Below are 18,168 nucleotides of genomic sequence, written 5' to 3'. Positions count from 1 at the left end.
CCTCTTCAAGCACAGCGGCCTGCTTCTCCTCGCAGAGCGGACTGTAAAAAGCACATTTCCCAACAAACGTGTAAAGTTGGAAGTATCGCACGTGGCCATGCTTCTATTGAAGAACACCAATGTATTGAAGCAAGAAAAAACTAAAACAGGCTCCTTGCTGCCAGGCTGTCGAGGAGTTCGGCTACCTGCACAGCAACATCCGGGACCCGGCTGGTTTCAAGGCCAGGCTTGCAGAATAGCGAATTACAGTGCTTTACTACCTGCAGCAAAGCGAAGATGCGGGTTTTGGATGTGCCGGGGAGGAATTGGCTGTTCTGAATCGAGGTTGGAAAGCCCTTGAATGTGACCTTACGTTCTGTTCTGTTGATGCAAGAGTGCCTGTTCCCTGCGGCCGGCGGCCGCAGACGGCATGAAGTTCAATGGCTTGACGAATGCATATCTCGTATGTATCGTGCATGGCCTGGTGGACTGCGGGGACAAAGCAGCCGGGGCTGATTGGAGTGGAAGATCAGCTGTAGGTCAGTGTCATGCTTGGCCCTAGTTTCTCCACAGACGTGTGGATAGACTTTTTGATCGACTTTTAGATCCCTTAGGGCTGGCCTAGTCTGCTTGGCTACCTTGACGGGATCACCGATATCAAACTTTAAACCGAGTACTCTTAGCTTGAAGCTTTTATAACTCGTACGGAGCAGATATCAAAGTTTAAACTGAATTCTCTGGCTTAATGCTTATGAAAGTCGTACGGAGCGGATACCAAGTACCTGACATTGGCCGGTGCTGATCTCTACTTAGAAATATAGGCTCATCCCCGCTGAAGAAGGTTGTCTCGGGCACTGGCTACCCTTCAGGCCATGGCGTGTCATTCCTCCAATCAGCTAGACCTCATCCCTAGCCTTTACCTCGGAATGGCTGCTAGATAAAAACAGCTGATGTAATGACGCATAAAGTGGTTTTCCGCGCTTGGTCGAAGAAGCAAAGCACTGTTGAGGAACACTTTTTCGGCCAAGTTCCGACATCGATCATGGCGCTTTGCTTTTCCTGACTTTCTTCTCCCCTCACGATAATTGGGCTGTTGTTCTATTGGCTGGTCAATTTTCGCCGCCTGAGACAACGATATCTTTTACTGGGAGAGTCTGGTCGACCCGATTCTCGGGCTGCGGCGCAATGTCTTGAACTCTGCTAATTATGCTTCTTGTTGCTTTCTTCACTATGCCATTTCTATCTTGGTTTGTGTCTTTGCCTCGTTGGAATGTCAGGGCTCAAGAGGCATGGCGTGGCGTGAGATCCTTGTGTGGGGTACGGTAGTGGTGCTGAACCGCCACAGTTAGGCTTAGGACTAAGCTTAAATACCATGGTTGACAGGTGCTAGTGCTTGGAATGCCGAAAGTATGATTGGCCTCTCCCCTCTGCCAAGCACTCACGGTAGCTGTTTCCGACTAGAGGTTCATTTTGAGAGGGATACGATTGGTACGTGAACGAAGGAAAATCAACATGGGGATACGTCCGTTAGAGACGGATTGACGGATGAATAGAACTCCATCTCATGGACAATTACTCGGTTTCGACTTGGAGCTTGAAGTTTGGATCTGGAAAGTAGGCTGCTAGTACATCGTTCGGTGCAGTCACTCTTATGGTCACTGGGATGGTCATTCGGAGCAAAATGCCCGGATCTAGAAGGGTTGGCAACACAACAATTCATTGTTAAGTTTTTCTAACAAAATTTACAGGCAGACAATCTAATGCAGAGCTGCACGACAGACCGTACGCTGTGCAACAGCAGGCGACCTCCGTCCCGGGACTTCTTGAATGCACTTATCCCTTCTGGAGGTAGTCACTGGCACTTTGGCACGATACCTTCCTTCCCTCCCTTCCCGCAGTGCAGGAGCCTGTGAATGGTCGGTGGGGTTTGGTTAAAAGTATATCGCGCCTTCGAGAGCGGGACATCTTGTGGCGTTCTATTAGCTGATATCGCTCAGCGGCCAATGGGCAGAGGTGACTCGTAAAGCTTTGGCCTGTGATTGGTTGCCTTGGACTACGGAGGGATTCTCCAGCTTTGAAGCTATGGCATGGAATCAGAGAAGTGTTCGCAACGTTGACCTGGAGAGAGATAGTCGATTACATGGGGGAGTATCTTGATCGCATGTGGGAGGGGAACGGGATGGAGAAGAGACCAGTTGAAGGAGGAGCTAAGCGAAAACCCCATCTTTCGGATTTTCGACCCCCGCGAGTAGTGAGTGAGTGACATGCTCGTGTGGACGTCCTAGTAGTGAGGCTCACAATAGCAAAATCTAACTTTTAAGCTACTGTGTAAGGCCTCGGGAGCCCTGCCGAAAACCTTCTGCATAGTGCTGCGTGGTGCCTGAGCGAAATATGAGTTGTCACATTTCTGTCCTGATCATCTCCTGCCGGACGCTTGCCACCTGCATGCCCTTGCTGCACTGCTCGGGGATCCGTCCGTATAATTGCAGGAATGAGATCCTATGATCTTGCCAGCACAGCCATGCTAAGAAGCGTTGGGTTTGGACCCCAAATCTATTCACAGCTTGCATGGACTCGACTGATTGCTTCGGGTTCATTAGGAACGAGAGAAGATAATAGAAATCGTGTTGGATAGCTATTTTTGATAGTCCCTGGTGGGTCGTTGAGGGGGTGCATGACTTGAAATTCGCGATCTCCGTTAGTTGACGGGACGTTGCTTCTGCCTGCCTCCGCCCTTCGCGGCATTCCGGTCTAGTCTCGTGCAAATTATTGGTTCTTTCTTGCCTCTAATCTTGCGTTTCTTTGCAAAGAGCTGCTTCGGGGACCAGCGGTAGAAGAGGAAGCTACGGGATTGAAGATCCAGTTGAAACCTTGCTGAAGCAGCTTTCTTTTCGTTCTAGAGCTATACCAAATATTGTCAAGTCTTTGAAAGGAGGCGCAGAGGCGTTTGTCGAGGGCCGAAAAAGTGGAGCGGTTGGGAGCTGGGGACTAGGGAGCTGGAATGGGTCATGGATCGTGGATCTCACTCTTCTGGATCTACTGTTGTGCGATGAACGCAACGCAAGCTGTCTGTCAATCAATCAAGCAAAGCATGTAGCCAGCAGCAAGCAAGCCAAACTGCAAGTCAACGCAGTCAGGCTAGTAAAACTTTAAATGTAGATCGATTCGATCCAAGCTGGGAAAGAATCAAGCTAGGGGACCATGTACTCAGAAGCAGATAAAGATTACCATGGATACTCGATTGTGATTTCCGTTCGAGTCAACGTTTCAAGAATAAGCCTCAGTGCCTTGGTTCAGTACTCTCCACGATTTTGACTACACCACTCTGAACTATATTTTTCAACGCTCTTACCTATTGATCTGTCATATTCTGGTACTTCGCGTCTAAGTCCAGTCCGGCACACGCCAAGATCGTTAGAGCCAGGTCCCCAAATCTAAACTCATTCAAGCCCGGGCAGGGTCATCGTCTTTCTCCCAAATCATTCGTTCATTCAAGTTCTTTGATAGGTGAGACTAAGCTTCTTTCATGTCTTGAAAAGACTCCGAATGCCGCCACCGGTCCTCTACCTGACTTTAGCTCAGCGGAGATCACAATGTCTGCACCTGTCTGCTCGCCGACTTCATAATAGCTGATGCGTACAAGGCTCCTCCCGAACTAGCAAAGCTCTTCCATTCTAGATTGTCTGGATCCAAATACAGACAAGCTCAAGTCAGCTGCGTCCTAACATTCGATTCAATTTGAACTCAGATAGAGATCAACAACGCCTCCACGTGCCAATATCCCTACATAGGCCAGTCTAGCAATCTCCACAGCTAAGACAATACGGGGCCAGGGCCACTTCACTTAAGCTTTCCACGATTGTATTAGGGGCATTCACTCGGCTTGCAATTGGATATCCACCTTTCAACTGAGAGCCCTGCTAGAGCGAGAGACAGACATATATCTTCAACTCCTCCATCATCCTGGATCTCGTTTCAAGACAAGCCAACACAGTCAGACACTGGCCGAGTACATATCAGAGGACCAGATTCGACCAACAATTGAAGTCCTTTCGACTGTCGTCTAATCTGTCGTCATTATTCATCTTCGGGAACATTCAGTCGCACCTTCCGATTCGAGTACGAGTCTGTCAGCTCACTTACGAGTACCGAACTCGTCTCCAGATTACACATTTTCAATTGCGCCCACCAAGAAAGCCCAACGAACTTATTAGCAATACCATCATCTCATCCAAAGCTATTTGCCAATCGCTAAGGCATCAACGCTTGGAAATTAAATTCTCGATCATGCTCTGACAGAGTCGGGTCTTCTTCACCGGTTCTGACATCTCGAATTCGCTTTGGAATCGAGTATATCCTTCTGCTCTGCAAGAAGTCAGTATTACCCGGGACTTTGGATCAGCCGTACGTAGCAAAACTCAGAGGCAGGCAGCCACACCGTATTCCCTCAGTTGCAGGTGGCTAACCCAGGGTTCATCTTATAGATCCAACCAGGACCCCAACATCCCTCCACCACCTGCAGCAAGCAAGCCATCAGTACATCACACCGGCACCTACCTCACCCGTACTGTACCGCACCGCACCGCACCGCACCGCACACACACAGAAGCACATCACCATCCAAGAGGCCTTGCCTGCCCGTGTCTTTGCTTTTGCAGCCCTGCAGATCCAGCTCGATTTGCTCGTCCGCAATACCCACGTCGACATTTCTCATCCACTCATTCTGACCGGACATTTCTCCGCAATCGAGACAGAACTTCCTTCTTTCTTTCGAACGGCGCTTTGTCCTGATTGGAATTGACGAGAGACCTTGACTCGACTCAACTCGTCTCGCTCGATCAATCAATCACATCGAATCCTCGCTTCACACCTTTTACACGCACTCAAACGTAAGGTTACCAGTCTCACTCTCTCTTCACAGTCCAACCGAACTTCCGAGACCCACCGAGTAGAAGCCAGGAATACATCCCAGTGAGAAGGGAAAGCAAATACAACGCTAGGTCTCCGGGGAAGCAAGAGCTTCAACCGGGCGGAGATTTCCCAGATTAGCTTTCCTGCTTGCTTGCTTACCCCAAGATACGGCCCCCAAATTCAGCGCCGCCTCAGCCCTTTCTTCCCGGCCCAAGCCAATCTCTTCGCGCGCTGCCCTCTGTGTCTACCAAATCCTTGGACATTTTGCTTCTCGGCTTGGAAGTTGTCTCCACACCAATCAACGGCAGCGATCTAAACAAAAGAACATCCTGACGTATATCTGCTGCCAGCTGCAGAGAGCAGATCAGATCAGCTCTGTAAGAAGGCAAGCTGAAAGTCGAAGTGATACCGGGAAACAGGAATCTCAGTTCAAGCGAACGAACTGAAAGGAATTCAAATTAACACTCGAAGAGTGGCCTCCATCTCGTCGTACCAGATTCCCACCACGGTCAGTTTGGTGCATCACCTTGCAGCACATCGCAGCTGGCCGCGCCGCCGCGCATTGCATCGTCTCCGCGACCAATAATCCACTATCTCGACATTGCGCGCATTCAGGGCGAGGCCGTAAGTTATACGACCGGCCGACTGAACCAGTTTTGAGATTCTGGTATCAATTGTCTTGACAGCTTTTGGCGTGCCGATTCGAGGCTGACACGGATCAATCCATACGCTGGGCAATTGATCTGGTCTGATCTTTTGACTTTTCAGGCCCCCGGCACTCGGTGAAGACCTCTGCACAGGGGTTCTTGGACCACATCCTGGGATCTTGATTCATTGTTCCTCGTTCGCATCCTCGCATATAGTAGCGTTTTGTTGGAGATAATTTGGCTGGAATACCTATTCCTGGATCTTGAGCTGCACGGAACTGCATTGCTCTCAATTAGCGGCACACATCTCCCTGGTCAATTGTCGAGCCAGTCCTCTTCAGTCAACAAAACATCCACTTGGGGCAGCGTGCATCTTCTATTTTGTGGGTGGACTAACAGCCCGTACTGCACTCTACATACCTGGAATAGCTGGCATACAGGCTTTCAAGCCTCTGTCGGGCGAGACCTATCCCCCTGTCGTTCGGCCTGCAGGTGCCCCTCGATCCTCGACAAACCTTCTGTATCCTCGCCCAGGATCACATCCATCCCGCACACCACTACAGCTCAGTACCCGACTATCCTTTCCCCCTCCCTTTTCTTCCCCGTGATTGCGGGGAGTCGAGTGAGTGTCGGTCGATTTCGAGTCGAGTCTATTTGATTGATTCGATCGCCTGGATTGAGTCTGAGAAGAGTTAGTGAGAACGAGAGGAAACAGAAAAGAAGAAAAGAGCAGAGCCAGGTCAAGTGTGGGTGAAGTGTGTTGCTTGCGCCTCATCAAAACCAACAACCCTCATACTCGTACCCATACCTGTCTAACTCTCCTTACATACTTCACTATTCTTCTCTACATTGAACACTGCAATCGACACGAGCTTCCTTTCCCGGCTGGCTGGTTCGAGGTAAACTTCTGCTTAGCATCTCTGAAAGTGCTCGCTGCACTCAGTTGATGTTCATATCTCCTTGCGCAATCCTTCACTCCTGATTTCCCTACCACTATATCATTGATCCTACGCCGAAGCATCTGGCGGGCCTGGGAGATCGCCCTACCTTACCCCCACCACACCGGAATCCTTGGCTGGTTCAATCAAGGCCCTTACCAGCCTCGAACGACAAGCCCGTCGTGAGCGAGTGAGAATAGAAGCAGGAGTCAGCGAATGAGGAAACATACACAGGGGGCAAATGATTGAAGGTAAGCAAGCATTCGACTCTTTTCACTCACTTATTACTCAATCCTCGCATCCGTTCCGCATCGTATCGCATGCATATCCGTACTGTTCTGCTCTGCAATCTAGGAGTCTGTTTTTGTATTCTGCTTCCAAGTTATATATACGGCATCGGCCGTCAGCTTTTCAGCTCCTACATGGCCCAACTTCTAGCCGCCACAGGGGACGGGACTTTCGCTAGTATTAAGAGGGCTCATATTCTGCTTACTCGCAGATTACCATTTGTTCTTTTTGTTCTACTTTGTGTTGCGCAGTAACATAATCCGTCGTTGTGCAGCTTCTATCTCCCTTCTCATTGGTGTCGCGGCAAAGACGTCGAGACGAGCTCCGGTGTTCATTCTTGCTGGTCAAACAGGATCTCTAGGTGCCGTACTTGTACGACCTCAAAAGTGACCTGCCCACCCTGCCCTGCATTTCTTCAGCATTGAATATCGAACCAGGCCTGCTCACCAGCGTCATCACCACATGTTTTTACGCCGCTTCTTGTGTGGCTGATCCATTTGACGCTTTCTCTTCTGCGATTCGTGTTCTCTTCTCGCCCACTCCTCCGTCCTGCAGCCCACTGGGCACACTTCACACTCCATCGGGACAATGTACCATGGCAATACCCGCTTCTAACCTCAAGTCCTATAGTTCTCACTACCCCAAATTTGACGCTCAATCACTTAATGGGCTCGCAATCTGGTAACTACCAAGACCTAGCCGCTTCATCTGGCCATTCACCTTCGTGTATCGTCGGGTCCGACGCCGAGCCTGACAGCTCTTCCAGAAACGAATACACAAGCTCTCAACCTCTGAGTACGGACATGGGAATGCAACAGTACATAAACAGAATCCACGCAGATGATGTGCGGTGAGCGCTCCTTCTCCTTCATTGGTCTTCCTTTTTCGTTCAGTGTCCCAGCCACCTGGCAGCAGGCATTTAGGCACATGTGCATTTTCCGGGCACTACCCCTTATTGTTTAACGCTATCCCCCCATCCACCCATCCATCTTATTGTTGCCATGGCTGCCGCTGCCTAAGGTCGGAATGCCACGACTTTATCCTAGTTGGGAGCTCGTCAGCGGTTGCACGGCTTAAGCCTCAACCTCTCAGACCTCTTCCCGTTCTGCAAAGTGAGCATCACGCGAGTAATTCTACTCTCTGTGTGTTACGAACGGTTGAGTTGGCGGTCCTACGTCCTACATATGCACGACAGTTGCACTGGCCATCGGAAACCATAGCTTCTTGTCGAACCTTAAATGCTGTCTTACAGTCATGCAGTGTGGTGGCTGATTGATAGCTCAGATTTACATCGGAACCCGGTACATCTCACAGCCCTGTATATTCACTTGAGCCTGCAGTACAGAATACAAACCCAGCATCGACGTTAGCATTTGCACCTTACAATCAAATCTATCAACCGCCCCTGAACGGATCCACGTACGCAAGTGGGGGCACCTATCACTTTCCTCAGAATAGCTCTCTTTTTTCTATGCCTGATATTAAGCCACGACTAAGCTCGTTGTAAGCTTGAACCTCCCCCATTTCCTATGTATCAGGATACACCAGCTTGGAGACCCCCCCTCCTCCGCTTTTATTTGGATCAGAGAATAATGTCATATTCGCATAGCACAACCTCAGGGCTAGCACCTATATCCCGCTCCCCAGCGTTGCCCCATCCATCAACACCAATAAATACCCGAGATCTATATTCCGGAACACAACCCCTCCTGCGCCGGGGGTCCGATTTTCTGAGATCTCCGTCTCTTTCGCACAGCGTGAGAGGCGTGCCACTATCACCATCGTCGACCAGCGGCTTCACAAGTCCCATCTCCAATATGGACGGCTCTCTCGGCGGAGCACCATGTCCCCCTCTATACCCCACGGAGGTCTCGTACTCCCTCCAGACGTCTGACGGGCAAATTATCAAGCCTGAGATTTTTGGCAAGATCGATAAAGGCTTCTTCATGGCCGACAATGACTGGACTTGCTATCGAAGGAATTACTTTTCTCTCAATTGCTCGTACACCCTTACACCCACCATCCCAAATGGGACCATGTATCTTGTGCAACATAACGGGCCTGGACCTCAAGTTAATGGCTTTGCCATGTCCATAGCAGCAGTCGTGGATGGCCGAGATGGTAAATCTATTGAGCTCGTCCAACATACCCCCAAACGCGACAAAGGGCCTCAAGAAAAGCCCGCTCGCATAGCCCTCGCCCCACGTCCGCCGGCCTCCCATGGTATGTATGGTGATTCTTCGATGAGCTCCCGGGCCGGAATTTACGACTCCCCAGGCTTCGCTCAGAATCCAAACCAGCCCGCCGTAGAAGCAACCTTCGAACGTATCCAGTTCAAAAATGCCACAGCCAACAATGGAAAGCGGAGAGCAGCACAGCAGTATTACCACTTGCTCGTCGAATTATTCGCAGATGTCGGATCTCAACATCCAGACCGTTGGGTCAAGATCGCCTCTCGGATGTCCGCGCCGATGGTGGTCCGCGGACGTTCGCCAGGCCACTACCAAGGCGAGCGAAGAGGAAGCAACAGCAGTGCCGGCCCGGGAGGCTCCGCTGGTCAAGGAGGCGGCTCGTACACTCCGTCCGGCTCATCATCCCGAACACCAGGAGATATGAGCATGGGAGGTAATTCCATGCTTTCTAGCTCCGGGTACAGCTACGACAGTCGTGGTGGGGGCCACTACCGCTCCGGAATCCCCCCTCTGCAAATTCCACAAGAGCCCATTCTTTCTCATGACGAAGGTAAGGGCATCACTGATACACCTTTCTACACTTACTACCCAGCCGTCATCTACGAGGGCCACGAGGATAAGTACACCCTTCCTAGCGTGAGTCAGTACACGAACAGCAAGGTCAAGCACGAGTATGGCAGCGGCTATGTCTTGCCGAGTCTGTCGAGTACGTCTGATCCGCTTACATATGGAAGGCAATGCGGACGCTGGGATGCGGTGAGTGGGAGTCGGGGATATTATCCGACGGAAGTGCTGCAGCAGGAGCTGAACATGAGTGTTTGAAGGAACGGGGAGGGTGGTCAACTTACTTTTGGAGGCTGTGTTATCTTTTGAATGCGCTGGCGAGGTATCAAGGGGGAAGACAAAGGAGGAGGAGGGGGGTCAAAAGAGAAAATATGAGAGGAACAGTGCGAGAACTGGAGCTGCCCTCGGCATGCTTGGAACCACAGAAGCGTCCTACAACATGGCCGAAGTGGCACTTTCAACGGCACTTATGCCCTGATGAAATCAGCGCGCCATTTCTTTTAGCTGTTCCAGGAAACGACATCGTTTTTTCACATATACTTCGCGCCATCAGCGAATTCATTCTCGGAATTAAGGGTTATGCTGGCATACATTCACAGTCATCTACGGACTGGGCGTACGGAATAGGTAGGAAACAATATACCTCGGAACTGGGATTGGGAATGACGGCGCGAGAAAACAGGATCGGGAATTTGGATTGGATCGGATGGGATTGGCGTAACGGATGGCATGGTATGAAACCAAAGATACCCACGGCATTTGAACTTGGCATGAATGGATTGAACCAGCTCATGAGTGGGCTAGTACGGGGAACCCGGGCAAGAAAGAATGGAATGGAAAATACGGAGCAAAGCTGGCGTGGGTTTATCATCCACGATAGGCTGTAAATTGGGGTTCGGGTTAGGATTTGGTGCAGGATTTTGGGTTTGCAAAAAGCGCTGTTTCTCTATTGCTACTTCTGTGACACTTTTCGTTCTTGTTTACATTCATTGTCAGAGAACCTTCTTGTTTGATTTTTTTTCATGTTAATTTATTCTTTCCGATTGTGCGCACCTGATTCTTCTCCGGTTTGTCTTTTTTTAATCGACAAAGGGTCCATCGCCTTAGGTCGAAATGATGGACGGATGGATGAGAGATCTTTCTACCATGGCAATTCGCCTGCTTCAACGAAGATTGCATTGTGTTTTGTTGTTGATGCGAGCGAGCGAGCGTGTTTCATCTATCTATCTAGATACTGTCTGGCTGGCTGTCAGTTAGTCAGCAGTCGAGAGACGGGGGAAATTGAGTTGGGAGGGAGACGAAGGTGATTGTCCACTTGTGGAGAAGTGAATATGAGAAGAGAAGAGGCAGGAAGAGGAAGAACAGAATGAAAATTCGGTGTGTGGGTAACGTAGGGAAAAGAAAATATGTAGAGATTGGAATTGGGGAGCGGAGGATAACGACACGATAGGTGGTAGTTAGTCGAATTCAATAGGCGGTTCTCTCTAACTGGTCTTCTTCTCTTTATTCTCCTTCCATTCTCATCTTTTCTTATGCGAAACAAAGACTGGACCTTTGAGCAAAGAAATGAAATTTCTATGCTGGGGTAGAAGAAAAGTACATTGCCAAAGGTCAATTCAGGGTCAAAAGGCTAGGTACGCGTGGAAAATCTTGTGAGTTCTACTAGTGAACAATCATTGGATGACGATGGTTCATTTTCTTTCCAAAAATATGGCCATGTTGATCTTGCTCTTGGTGTATCTTGGACAGACGTTGCTGACCCACTTGCCTTCGTGAACGGATGAGTAGATGCCATCACGCCTAGCGAGCCACGCCTCATCGGTTACTACCTAGGTGCCGATATACCCGCTATCCATACCATAAATATTTACCCTCATGCTCCTCTCAATTCCATTCAACCCCAAACATCCCATCATGACAACTCCCTCATCGAAACCACCCGAGTCGTCCAACTCGACCTCGCCAACAATTCCCGTCCCACCAACATCAGCCACACCCTCCGAAGTCCGAACATATTTTTCGACTCTCCTCAGCACGCTCCATTCTGCTCCTGCAAAAAATGCTGAGGAAATAGCATCGAAATGGAAACTCGGTCGTGGAGAGGAAATGCTGTCCTTTGATATTGAGACGTATCGCGAGATTTTCGGACGGGAGGCCGGGACGGTTTTGTTCAGGCATGTAAATCGTAAAGATGCCAAAAAGGGGGCGTCAACGACTGTACACTCGAGCCAGAGGGAGAGACCGAAGAGGGATATCTTTGGGCTGGAACCTGGTTGTGAGTTGATATTTTTCCCCCTTTGAATTTTCTTGGGTGGTGGGATTTCTGAGCTGCGAAATTGAATCGGACGTGAAGAAAAATTGACGACCGGAACAGTGTCATTGGTGTATTTGTGTTTCTTCGCTGCTCTGTTCCTGGGTTGGAGAGCGTATGTTGAGGTTGATGATACGCGGGCTGGGCCGATGGCGATGTTTGCGGGGTTTTTCATGTTGGGGTTTGGGGCTTCGTACAGTATTTACTATTTCGGGTAGTTTTGGAATTGAGATCATGTCCAAGTTTCGATGTAGGAGAGGAGCTGTTCATACGTTTTGTTCAACGCAAGGCCGTTCGGAATAGTGGAGGGCAAAACCTGGTCTCGTTAGTCATCCCAGACTGTAGATTCAAGGATCTGTGAGGAGTTCTTTCATTCTTCCATTCTGTTCTTTATCCCAATATGGATTTCAATCTGATTTGGAATCAGAGTTTGGGTCCAGTTCCGACAACACTCCAGGTGCAGTAGCACCGAATCCAACCCCTCGGAGTCAAGACTCGCTCTCTTCTAACATGGCTACAACTATACTGGCAAATTCCGAGTTGTTCTAGATTCGCCCTCCCGCAAACTGTGATTTATGTCAACCAATGCGTTTCACCTTGAATCGCAATTGCGAAATTCTGTTGACGTGAGATTAAAGAAAGACATACGGCAACAGTACCAGACACGAGCGAAAGGCATAAGTAACTTTTCTGTCCGGGGCTGTGACATTGATTTCTTATATCGCACCAATTATCCTGAATTTTGCTTCCCCTTCGTCTCGTTCAAGGCTTTTTGGAGGTTGTACAATGTTCTCATCGATGAGCGACTTTGAGATATTATCGGTTATCGTAATCGAACACAAAAGGAGCTAGCTGTAGTATTAATACTACAACTGTTTTCTCTTCTCAAGCAAAGCCAGTTGTTATGTGAAGAGCTCAATATACCTAGAATGCAAATGTCGGTCAAGGCAGGGCTGTTGCGTTGCCATCCACAGACTGACTTGTCATTCTACGTCTCATTGTCGCATCTCTGGGCTTCGGAGCGTGGATGGGCTCACCGTCCAATACCACTCGAATAAAGTAAGACACTCAAAATAACGAACTCCTCGCAGTATTTCCGCTAATTCCGGTTTTGTGATGACTAGTGTTTCCATTCGCATAACTCGCGTCCCAGTTCCATGACTCGGGATCGTGGACATTACTCGGAGGCTTGGTCCGGTGTGGAATGTTCCGCTGAAACCTGCATGGCTTTTCTGTATGACAGCTAAGGAGAAATATGTATTTTTAACGTTGTTCACCGTTTCTCACGGTGATGGTGCACATGACTGCTGAATGCTGCATGTTGCCATCAGGTGACTGTGCCTTGCCTGAGTGAGTCGGTGTAGGCTTCGTCTACTGGAACCCTCTAGTCCGAGCTAGTTCAGTAGTCTTTCCATCGGACTGTAATTCAAATGTCTTCGCTCGATAGTTATTATGAATTCTAATGTATTTGTAGTGAGTATTTGCATTTGGTAAGTCCCTTCCATTCCCACCGCCGTGCAGCTGTCAACACGTGATGTTTACACTGGACCTCGGTTACGAGGACGAGGTAACCGCGAAAGCAGACGGCGAAAATCGAAGAGATATCAAAGGAAAATGGGAAATTTCACAATAATTAGGCCTTTTAAAGCTCTCAATTTTTCGATGGGATTCAGATACGTTTCTAGACAGCTTGCAATATCTGAAAAGCTTGAAGCTTTGTGATAGACTTGGAGCGTCTGTGGTATCGTGTGTCTGCATCACAACAAACAAAATTGACATGAGAACACGAGAAATAGAGCTTCTGTGGGTGACTGATCATGTCGGCTGTTGAGAGCTCTCCTGGAACCAAGCGATTTGCTTAATGAATGCAAGCCGGACTGAGACCACAATGTACATCGACCAAGAGGTTTAGTATATGTTTTTGACGTTCATGATTTTGGGCTTCGAAAATGGCAACAAGCAATCGATTTGCATTGACTTACATGATCTACCGATAGCTTGTTGAGAAGAGGTACAAACCCAGCGCACGTGACTAACCCACTGTCTCGATCAACTGCTCGACTACAAAGTGCAGCTTGACCTCTCCTAGTACAGGGCTTGTATTCATATTCACTACATAGCTATATGTTCGTCATGGATCTTTTTTTTTTTTTTCGCTCCAGGGAGCTCCTTCAGTATGTCCAAGCTTCATATCTCGCACAGAGCAATTGATTGCGGCAGTCATGAGAACGTCCAGCCTGGAGTTTGATATGGATTACAATCAGAGATTTGCAAACAACACCAAGTGATGAGATATCGCCGCTCCCGGCACTTATATGGTAAGTTTAGAAACTCAAACCGATGATGTGTATCGAGACTGTCGTGATAGAGTGTTGATGGCAAATCAGGTATGAGAGATACGCTATACTACGTATTATTGAGAATGTCTTGTCGATTAGGTACATAGCCGATAGGATCAGCCCAATTCCCCTCACGGAAACTCTAGCCCAATTCCTTATCTGAGGGGAACCATCTCCAATCAGCTCAAAATCTAGTCATGTTTTGTTCATCACCGTAACAACTGTTGCGCCTTGAATCATTCAGATACAAACCAAACTCTTTCATCCAGATCTCCAGTGGATTTCGGTGGATTTCATACTCCCCATGTACAGAAGTGGGATATCCACCAACTCCCGACCCCAGACTGTGATGAAAGCCCCGCCATTCATTTCCATTACACATAGGATCCGTTTGCTCATAGCCTGAACTTAAGACGACATGCCACGGCCTCGAATAAGAGCAGAAGACCGGCAGCGTGCAATCAAAGCATGTATTCCCTGCAAAGCATCCAAGAAGCGATGTGATTCTAAAATCCCATGTGGGCCGTGTGTCCGGCGGACATGCGAATCGGCGTGCATATACACAGAAGGCAGGCAGAAGAAACGACGGATATCGACAAATTCTCAGATAAATGATGGTGATGGACCGTCACAGCTTTCTGATAATACGTTGACGACAAATCATCCTGGCTCTCATAGAACTTTAAGCATCAGCTCCACCCTGCCAGATCGGCGTCAGATCAACGACGGACCAGTTGTTGGTGATCAAGTCTTCGTCGATGGGAGCTATGATTTCAATGATCATAACGATGAAGATGTAATTGATCCTGAGATTGGAGGGGGTCCTTCCTTGCACAATTTTGCTGCCGACCCCGCACCAGTGGAGGAGAATTCTGCTCCTCGAAGTCGACTGCTGTTCAATGCCAAAGGAGAAAAAGGTACGCGAGTCGTCTTCCATTCATAGAATGAGCTGACAGGGACAGTCTACGTTGGAAATGCTGCGGCGCTGGCATTCTTACAGTTTCTCCGTCAAATCCTCTCCAAGCACATGGGCCCGTCCCATTTCACGGAGAACAGACTAGGAAATGTCATGCTTGAAGCTCAAATCGCAGGCGAAGGATTACCAGATTTTGAGGAAGACCTTGAGCAGAAACGGATCTTGGTTGACAATTTCTTCCTTGCAGTGAGTGATTCTATAATGATACGTTTCTGTTGTATCTGACAAGGTTAGTCAAGCGGTATACTAGACCTCTACACGAGATCTGACTTATACGATCTACTCACTGATATGAATAACATGAATGAGAGCATAGGCTTACTCTATCTTGTGTTTGCTATTGGGGGTCAATGCCGAATATCGAACCCTCTCAGCTTGAATTTTTCACAAACATACTTTTCCCGTGGTCAGAAGATTGCATTTGAAGGAATGTTAGAAGACCCGGGCATCCGATTGATACATTCCTTTCTGCTCATGGCATTTTATCTGCTCGGAGCATGTCGCAGAAATGCTGCTTTCATGTACCTCGGCATCGCTGCAAGAGCAGCACATGCATTGGGACTTCATGACGCAGACCAGTATTCTGCACTTTCTCGTTCAGAGAAAAGCCTGCGGTAAGTTCCATACATGCCCAAATAACATTTACAGACGCTAAGGTGGTTCAAGTTTACGAACATGGAAAAGTCTGCGAATATTAGATGTGATGACCAGCTCCATTCTCGCGAGGCCATCTGCTTCACTCTCGACAAGGCCTGACACAGCTATCACAATGTTGAATGGAGGCGATTATAGCTATTCGAAAACAGCTACGAACGCAAATTTCGAGATCTGTTCGATTATCGAAGAAGTACTTCAGTACATCATGCAACAAACTACCCTGGATTCCGAAGCAACGCAGGCCTTGCTACAAAAACTTAGTACATGGAGTGCAACAAATTTGTCCCCAGAAATGCGGGTCTGCTCCGTTGGAACGTCAATCGGGTCAACGGAGCACGAAAAGGTGCTCGGGAATATTCACACCGCTTGTCTGTACTATTTCACCGTCATGCTTCTCACTCGGCCATTCTTGATACGGTACTTGATGTCAAGGCTTTCATCCAAGTCCAATATCACCATTGATGTCGGTTCTGAGCCGGCCAACTTATCGGCCTTGGCGCAAGCGTCTATCGATGTGGCCGTCTATATGGCACAGACCTGTCAGAATGCCATGTCAGCAGGCCTGATTATTGATAACATGTGTATTCTGAAGTAAGCCCTTCAATATCTGTTGCTTGTTCTTGTACTAATCGTGAACTGTAGGGCGTGGATCTTTGCGGCAGGCCTTGTGCTCGGTTTCACCCTATTTGCCAACATCGAAGTGAGTTCCGAAGTAGAAAATGCATTCACCGGTGTCCGAGACGTACTCAAAAAACTTTCTCTCCAAAGTCCCCAAGCAGAGCACTATCACGACGTCTTGAGCAGTTTCTCTGAGGCCATAATCAAACGCCGAAAGCAGATCGCCCAGGAAAGGCGACGAGCAACAAGTCAATACGTCGATCGAATTCTTGTACTTGATGTACAGAGTGACCAACAGCAGCAACAAACTAGTCCAATTTCTGCCGATGCCGACTTTTCGAGGATTGAAGCTGATAGTATTGAGAAGTGGTGGAATTCGGAGTTTCCGTTTGCGCCGGAGAATACGGATGTTCTTACTGCGGACTGGGATACTTTTGCTTTGCAGATATCTGAGAACTTTACGTTTGATAATGAAGCAGCTGGGGGTCTGTTCACTGGCATGTGAGCTTGTTATTGTTTGAAGCAATTATGTAGGGTTTTGTTGGACAAGGTCAATTTCCTCTAGCGTTCTGCTTTTGACGACTGGAGATACCCCATGGGGGTGACGAACAGAAAGGCCTAGTATCATCCAGTACATGTTTTGAATACATTTCCGAACATTCGATGTTGCCCTCATCCTCGTTTCACCAGAACAAGACGCGAAATCTTATTACTTCGATTTTCCCTCCTCGTAATATTCTGGATAGCTATCCTTGTACCCCAGCATAAATTTTCCCCAAAACGCAACCACAATAAGAAAGATCCGACTAACAATCACCCCCAACCGTTCGTTGGGCAATGGTATTGCCAACGGCGTATCCGCACTATGCAAGAAAACAAGCAATTGGAAAAGACTAGGCGCCGTCTTCGACTTCTTACAATCATCCAAATACCCGAAGAAGTTTCTAAAGAACTTTTGCTCGTTCTCATACGCTTCCGGTGTCAGGTGAATATCAAGAACCAATTTTTCTGTCTCCGAGGCATTTTCAAACCGATGGTACCTCCCTGCCGGGATCGTGACTGTCTTTGGAGCATCTGGTTCTTCGGATACTGTTACGAATGGTTTTGGATCAAGTCCAAGGTAGAAATTGCCTGTCCCCGAACGGAGATTGAAGTATTCGATTTGGTAGATGTGGAGGTGAAACGGAGGCTGCAGAATTGATGGCTCTTTCCCAGATGCATTTGGAGGGAGTTGGTGGGTCATTATGTACTTGGAATTAGGTGCGTGGAACTCAACGGACGCGATACCACCCTCGTATGTGATGGGGTTGTGGCTGGCGGTGTTTGTTCGAGGGGGAGGAGTGGCTCGGAGGAAGGAGAGCATGATGGATGGCGATAGGGTTTTGAAAGCAAAAATGCAATTGTTTTTAAGCGCTTCCAGAAAAGGCGAAATTGAAGTGAGAATCGAAGTCCAATCTTTATTAAATAATATCGATGTATTTGAAGCACATACGAAGATTCGAATGAGGTTCATACGATCAAGGAACGAACCTGCGGGGTAGGTATAAATGCCAACGTGGGTCAGGTGACTCTCCATACCAATGCTGGTTAGTCAGAAGCCACCGCTTCGCTTTATATGCATTGGGTTTATAATCAGCAGCTGAATAAAACTCAATCAAGGACAATAAACAGTATCATCCATCAAAAGGAGACGATCATGGGCAAAAAGGAAGTTTGCCGTATCTCAAACTGATTACAAGCCTCGATAA

At 48.3% G+C, this 18,168-nt stretch overlaps 4 protein-coding genes across 5 annotated transcripts; 3 read left to right on the top strand and 1 right to left on the bottom strand.

Moving 5' to 3' along the window:
• The first annotated feature begins 6,901 nt into the window (after positions 1–6,901).
• Positions 6,902–11,008, top strand: ONS95_012620 (uncharacterized protein). Its single transcript, XM_058506261.1, has 4 exons — positions 6,902–7,444; positions 7,530–7,613; positions 8,048–8,266; positions 8,373–11,008. Exons 2-4 carry the CDS (start codon positions 7,567–7,569, stop codon positions 9,775–9,777), a joined length of 1,671 nt encoding a protein of 556 aa, XP_058358786.1. The 5' UTR covers positions 6,902–7,444; positions 7,530–7,566; the 3' UTR covers positions 9,778–11,008.
• Positions 11,009–11,364: 356 nt separating this feature from the next.
• Positions 11,365–12,420, top strand: ONS95_012619 (uncharacterized protein). Of its 2 annotated transcripts, none has more exons than XM_058506260.1 (2): positions 11,365–11,794; positions 11,894–12,420. In XM_058506260.1, the coding sequence occupies exons 1-2, from the start codon at positions 11,395–11,397 to the stop codon at positions 12,046–12,048; spliced, it is 555 nt and encodes a 184-aa protein (XP_058358785.1). In that variant the 5' UTR covers positions 11,365–11,394; the 3' UTR covers positions 12,049–12,420. The 2 variants fall into 2 exon arrangements, with proteins under 2 accessions (XP_058358785.1, XP_058358784.1); XM_058506259.1 differs by having other exon boundaries at positions 11,365–12,187; positions 12,258–12,420.
• A 1,836-nt stretch (positions 12,421–14,256) lies between these two features.
• ONS95_012618 (uncharacterized protein) lies at positions 14,257–17,923 on the top strand. Its single transcript, XM_058506258.1, has 5 exons — positions 14,257–15,086; positions 15,132–15,331; positions 15,380–15,759; positions 15,812–16,393; positions 16,445–17,923. Exons 1-5 carry the CDS (start codon positions 14,588–14,590, stop codon positions 16,923–16,925), a joined length of 2,142 nt encoding a protein of 713 aa, XP_058358782.1. The 5' UTR covers positions 14,257–14,587; the 3' UTR covers positions 16,926–17,923.
• Positions 17,130–17,783, bottom strand: ONS95_012617 (uncharacterized protein; the record flags this gene model as incomplete). Its single annotated transcript, XM_058506257.1, has 1 exon — positions 17,130–17,783. The coding sequence occupies one exon, from the start codon at positions 17,781–17,783 to the stop codon at positions 17,130–17,132; it is 654 nt and encodes a 217-aa protein (XP_058358783.1).
• Positions 17,924–18,168: the final 245 nt, after the last annotated feature.

Source organism: Cadophora gregata (assembly GCF_030347475.1).
Source record: "Cadophora gregata isolate MNR1 chromosome Unknown scaffold_6, whole genome shotgun sequence".
NCBI lineage: Eukaryota > Fungi > Ascomycota > Leotiomycetes > Helotiales > Ploettnerulaceae > Cadophora > Cadophora gregata.
The sequence above is the reverse complement of the archived record's forward strand: the minus strand, read 5'-3'. Positions and strand labels throughout refer to the sequence as shown.

Excerpts from the sequence above, each read along its gene's own strand:
- ONS95_012620 (XM_058506261.1), top strand. The coding sequence starts at position 7,567 with ATGGGAATGCAACAGTACATAAACAGAATCCACGCAGATGATGTGCG. Across the intron at positions 7,614-8,047 it reads ATCCACGCAGATGATGTGCG|ATTTACATCGGAACCCGGTA; the intron begins GTGAGCGCTCCT and ends TTGATAGCTCAG. Across the intron at positions 8,267-8,372 it reads AAGCCACGACTAAGCTCGTT|CACAACCTCAGGGCTAGCAC; the intron begins GTAAGCTTGAAC and ends ATATTCGCATAG.
- ONS95_012619 (XM_058506260.1), top strand. The coding sequence starts at position 11,395 with ATGCTCCTCTCAATTCCATTCAACCCCAAACATCCCATCATGACAACT. Across the intron at positions 11,795-11,893 it reads CTTTGGGCTGGAACCTGGTT|TGTCATTGGTGTATTTGTGT; the intron begins GTGAGTTGATAT and ends CGACCGGAACAG.
- ONS95_012618 (XM_058506258.1), top strand. The coding sequence starts at position 14,588 with ATGCCACGGCCTCGAATAAGAGCAGAAGACCGGCAGCGTGCAATCAAA. Across the intron at positions 15,087-15,131 it reads CAATGCCAAAGGAGAAAAAG|TCTACGTTGGAAATGCTGCG; the intron begins GTACGCGAGTCG and ends TGACAGGGACAG. Across the intron at positions 16,394-16,444 it reads GATAACATGTGTATTCTGAA|GGCGTGGATCTTTGCGGCAG; the intron begins GTAAGCCCTTCA and ends CGTGAACTGTAG.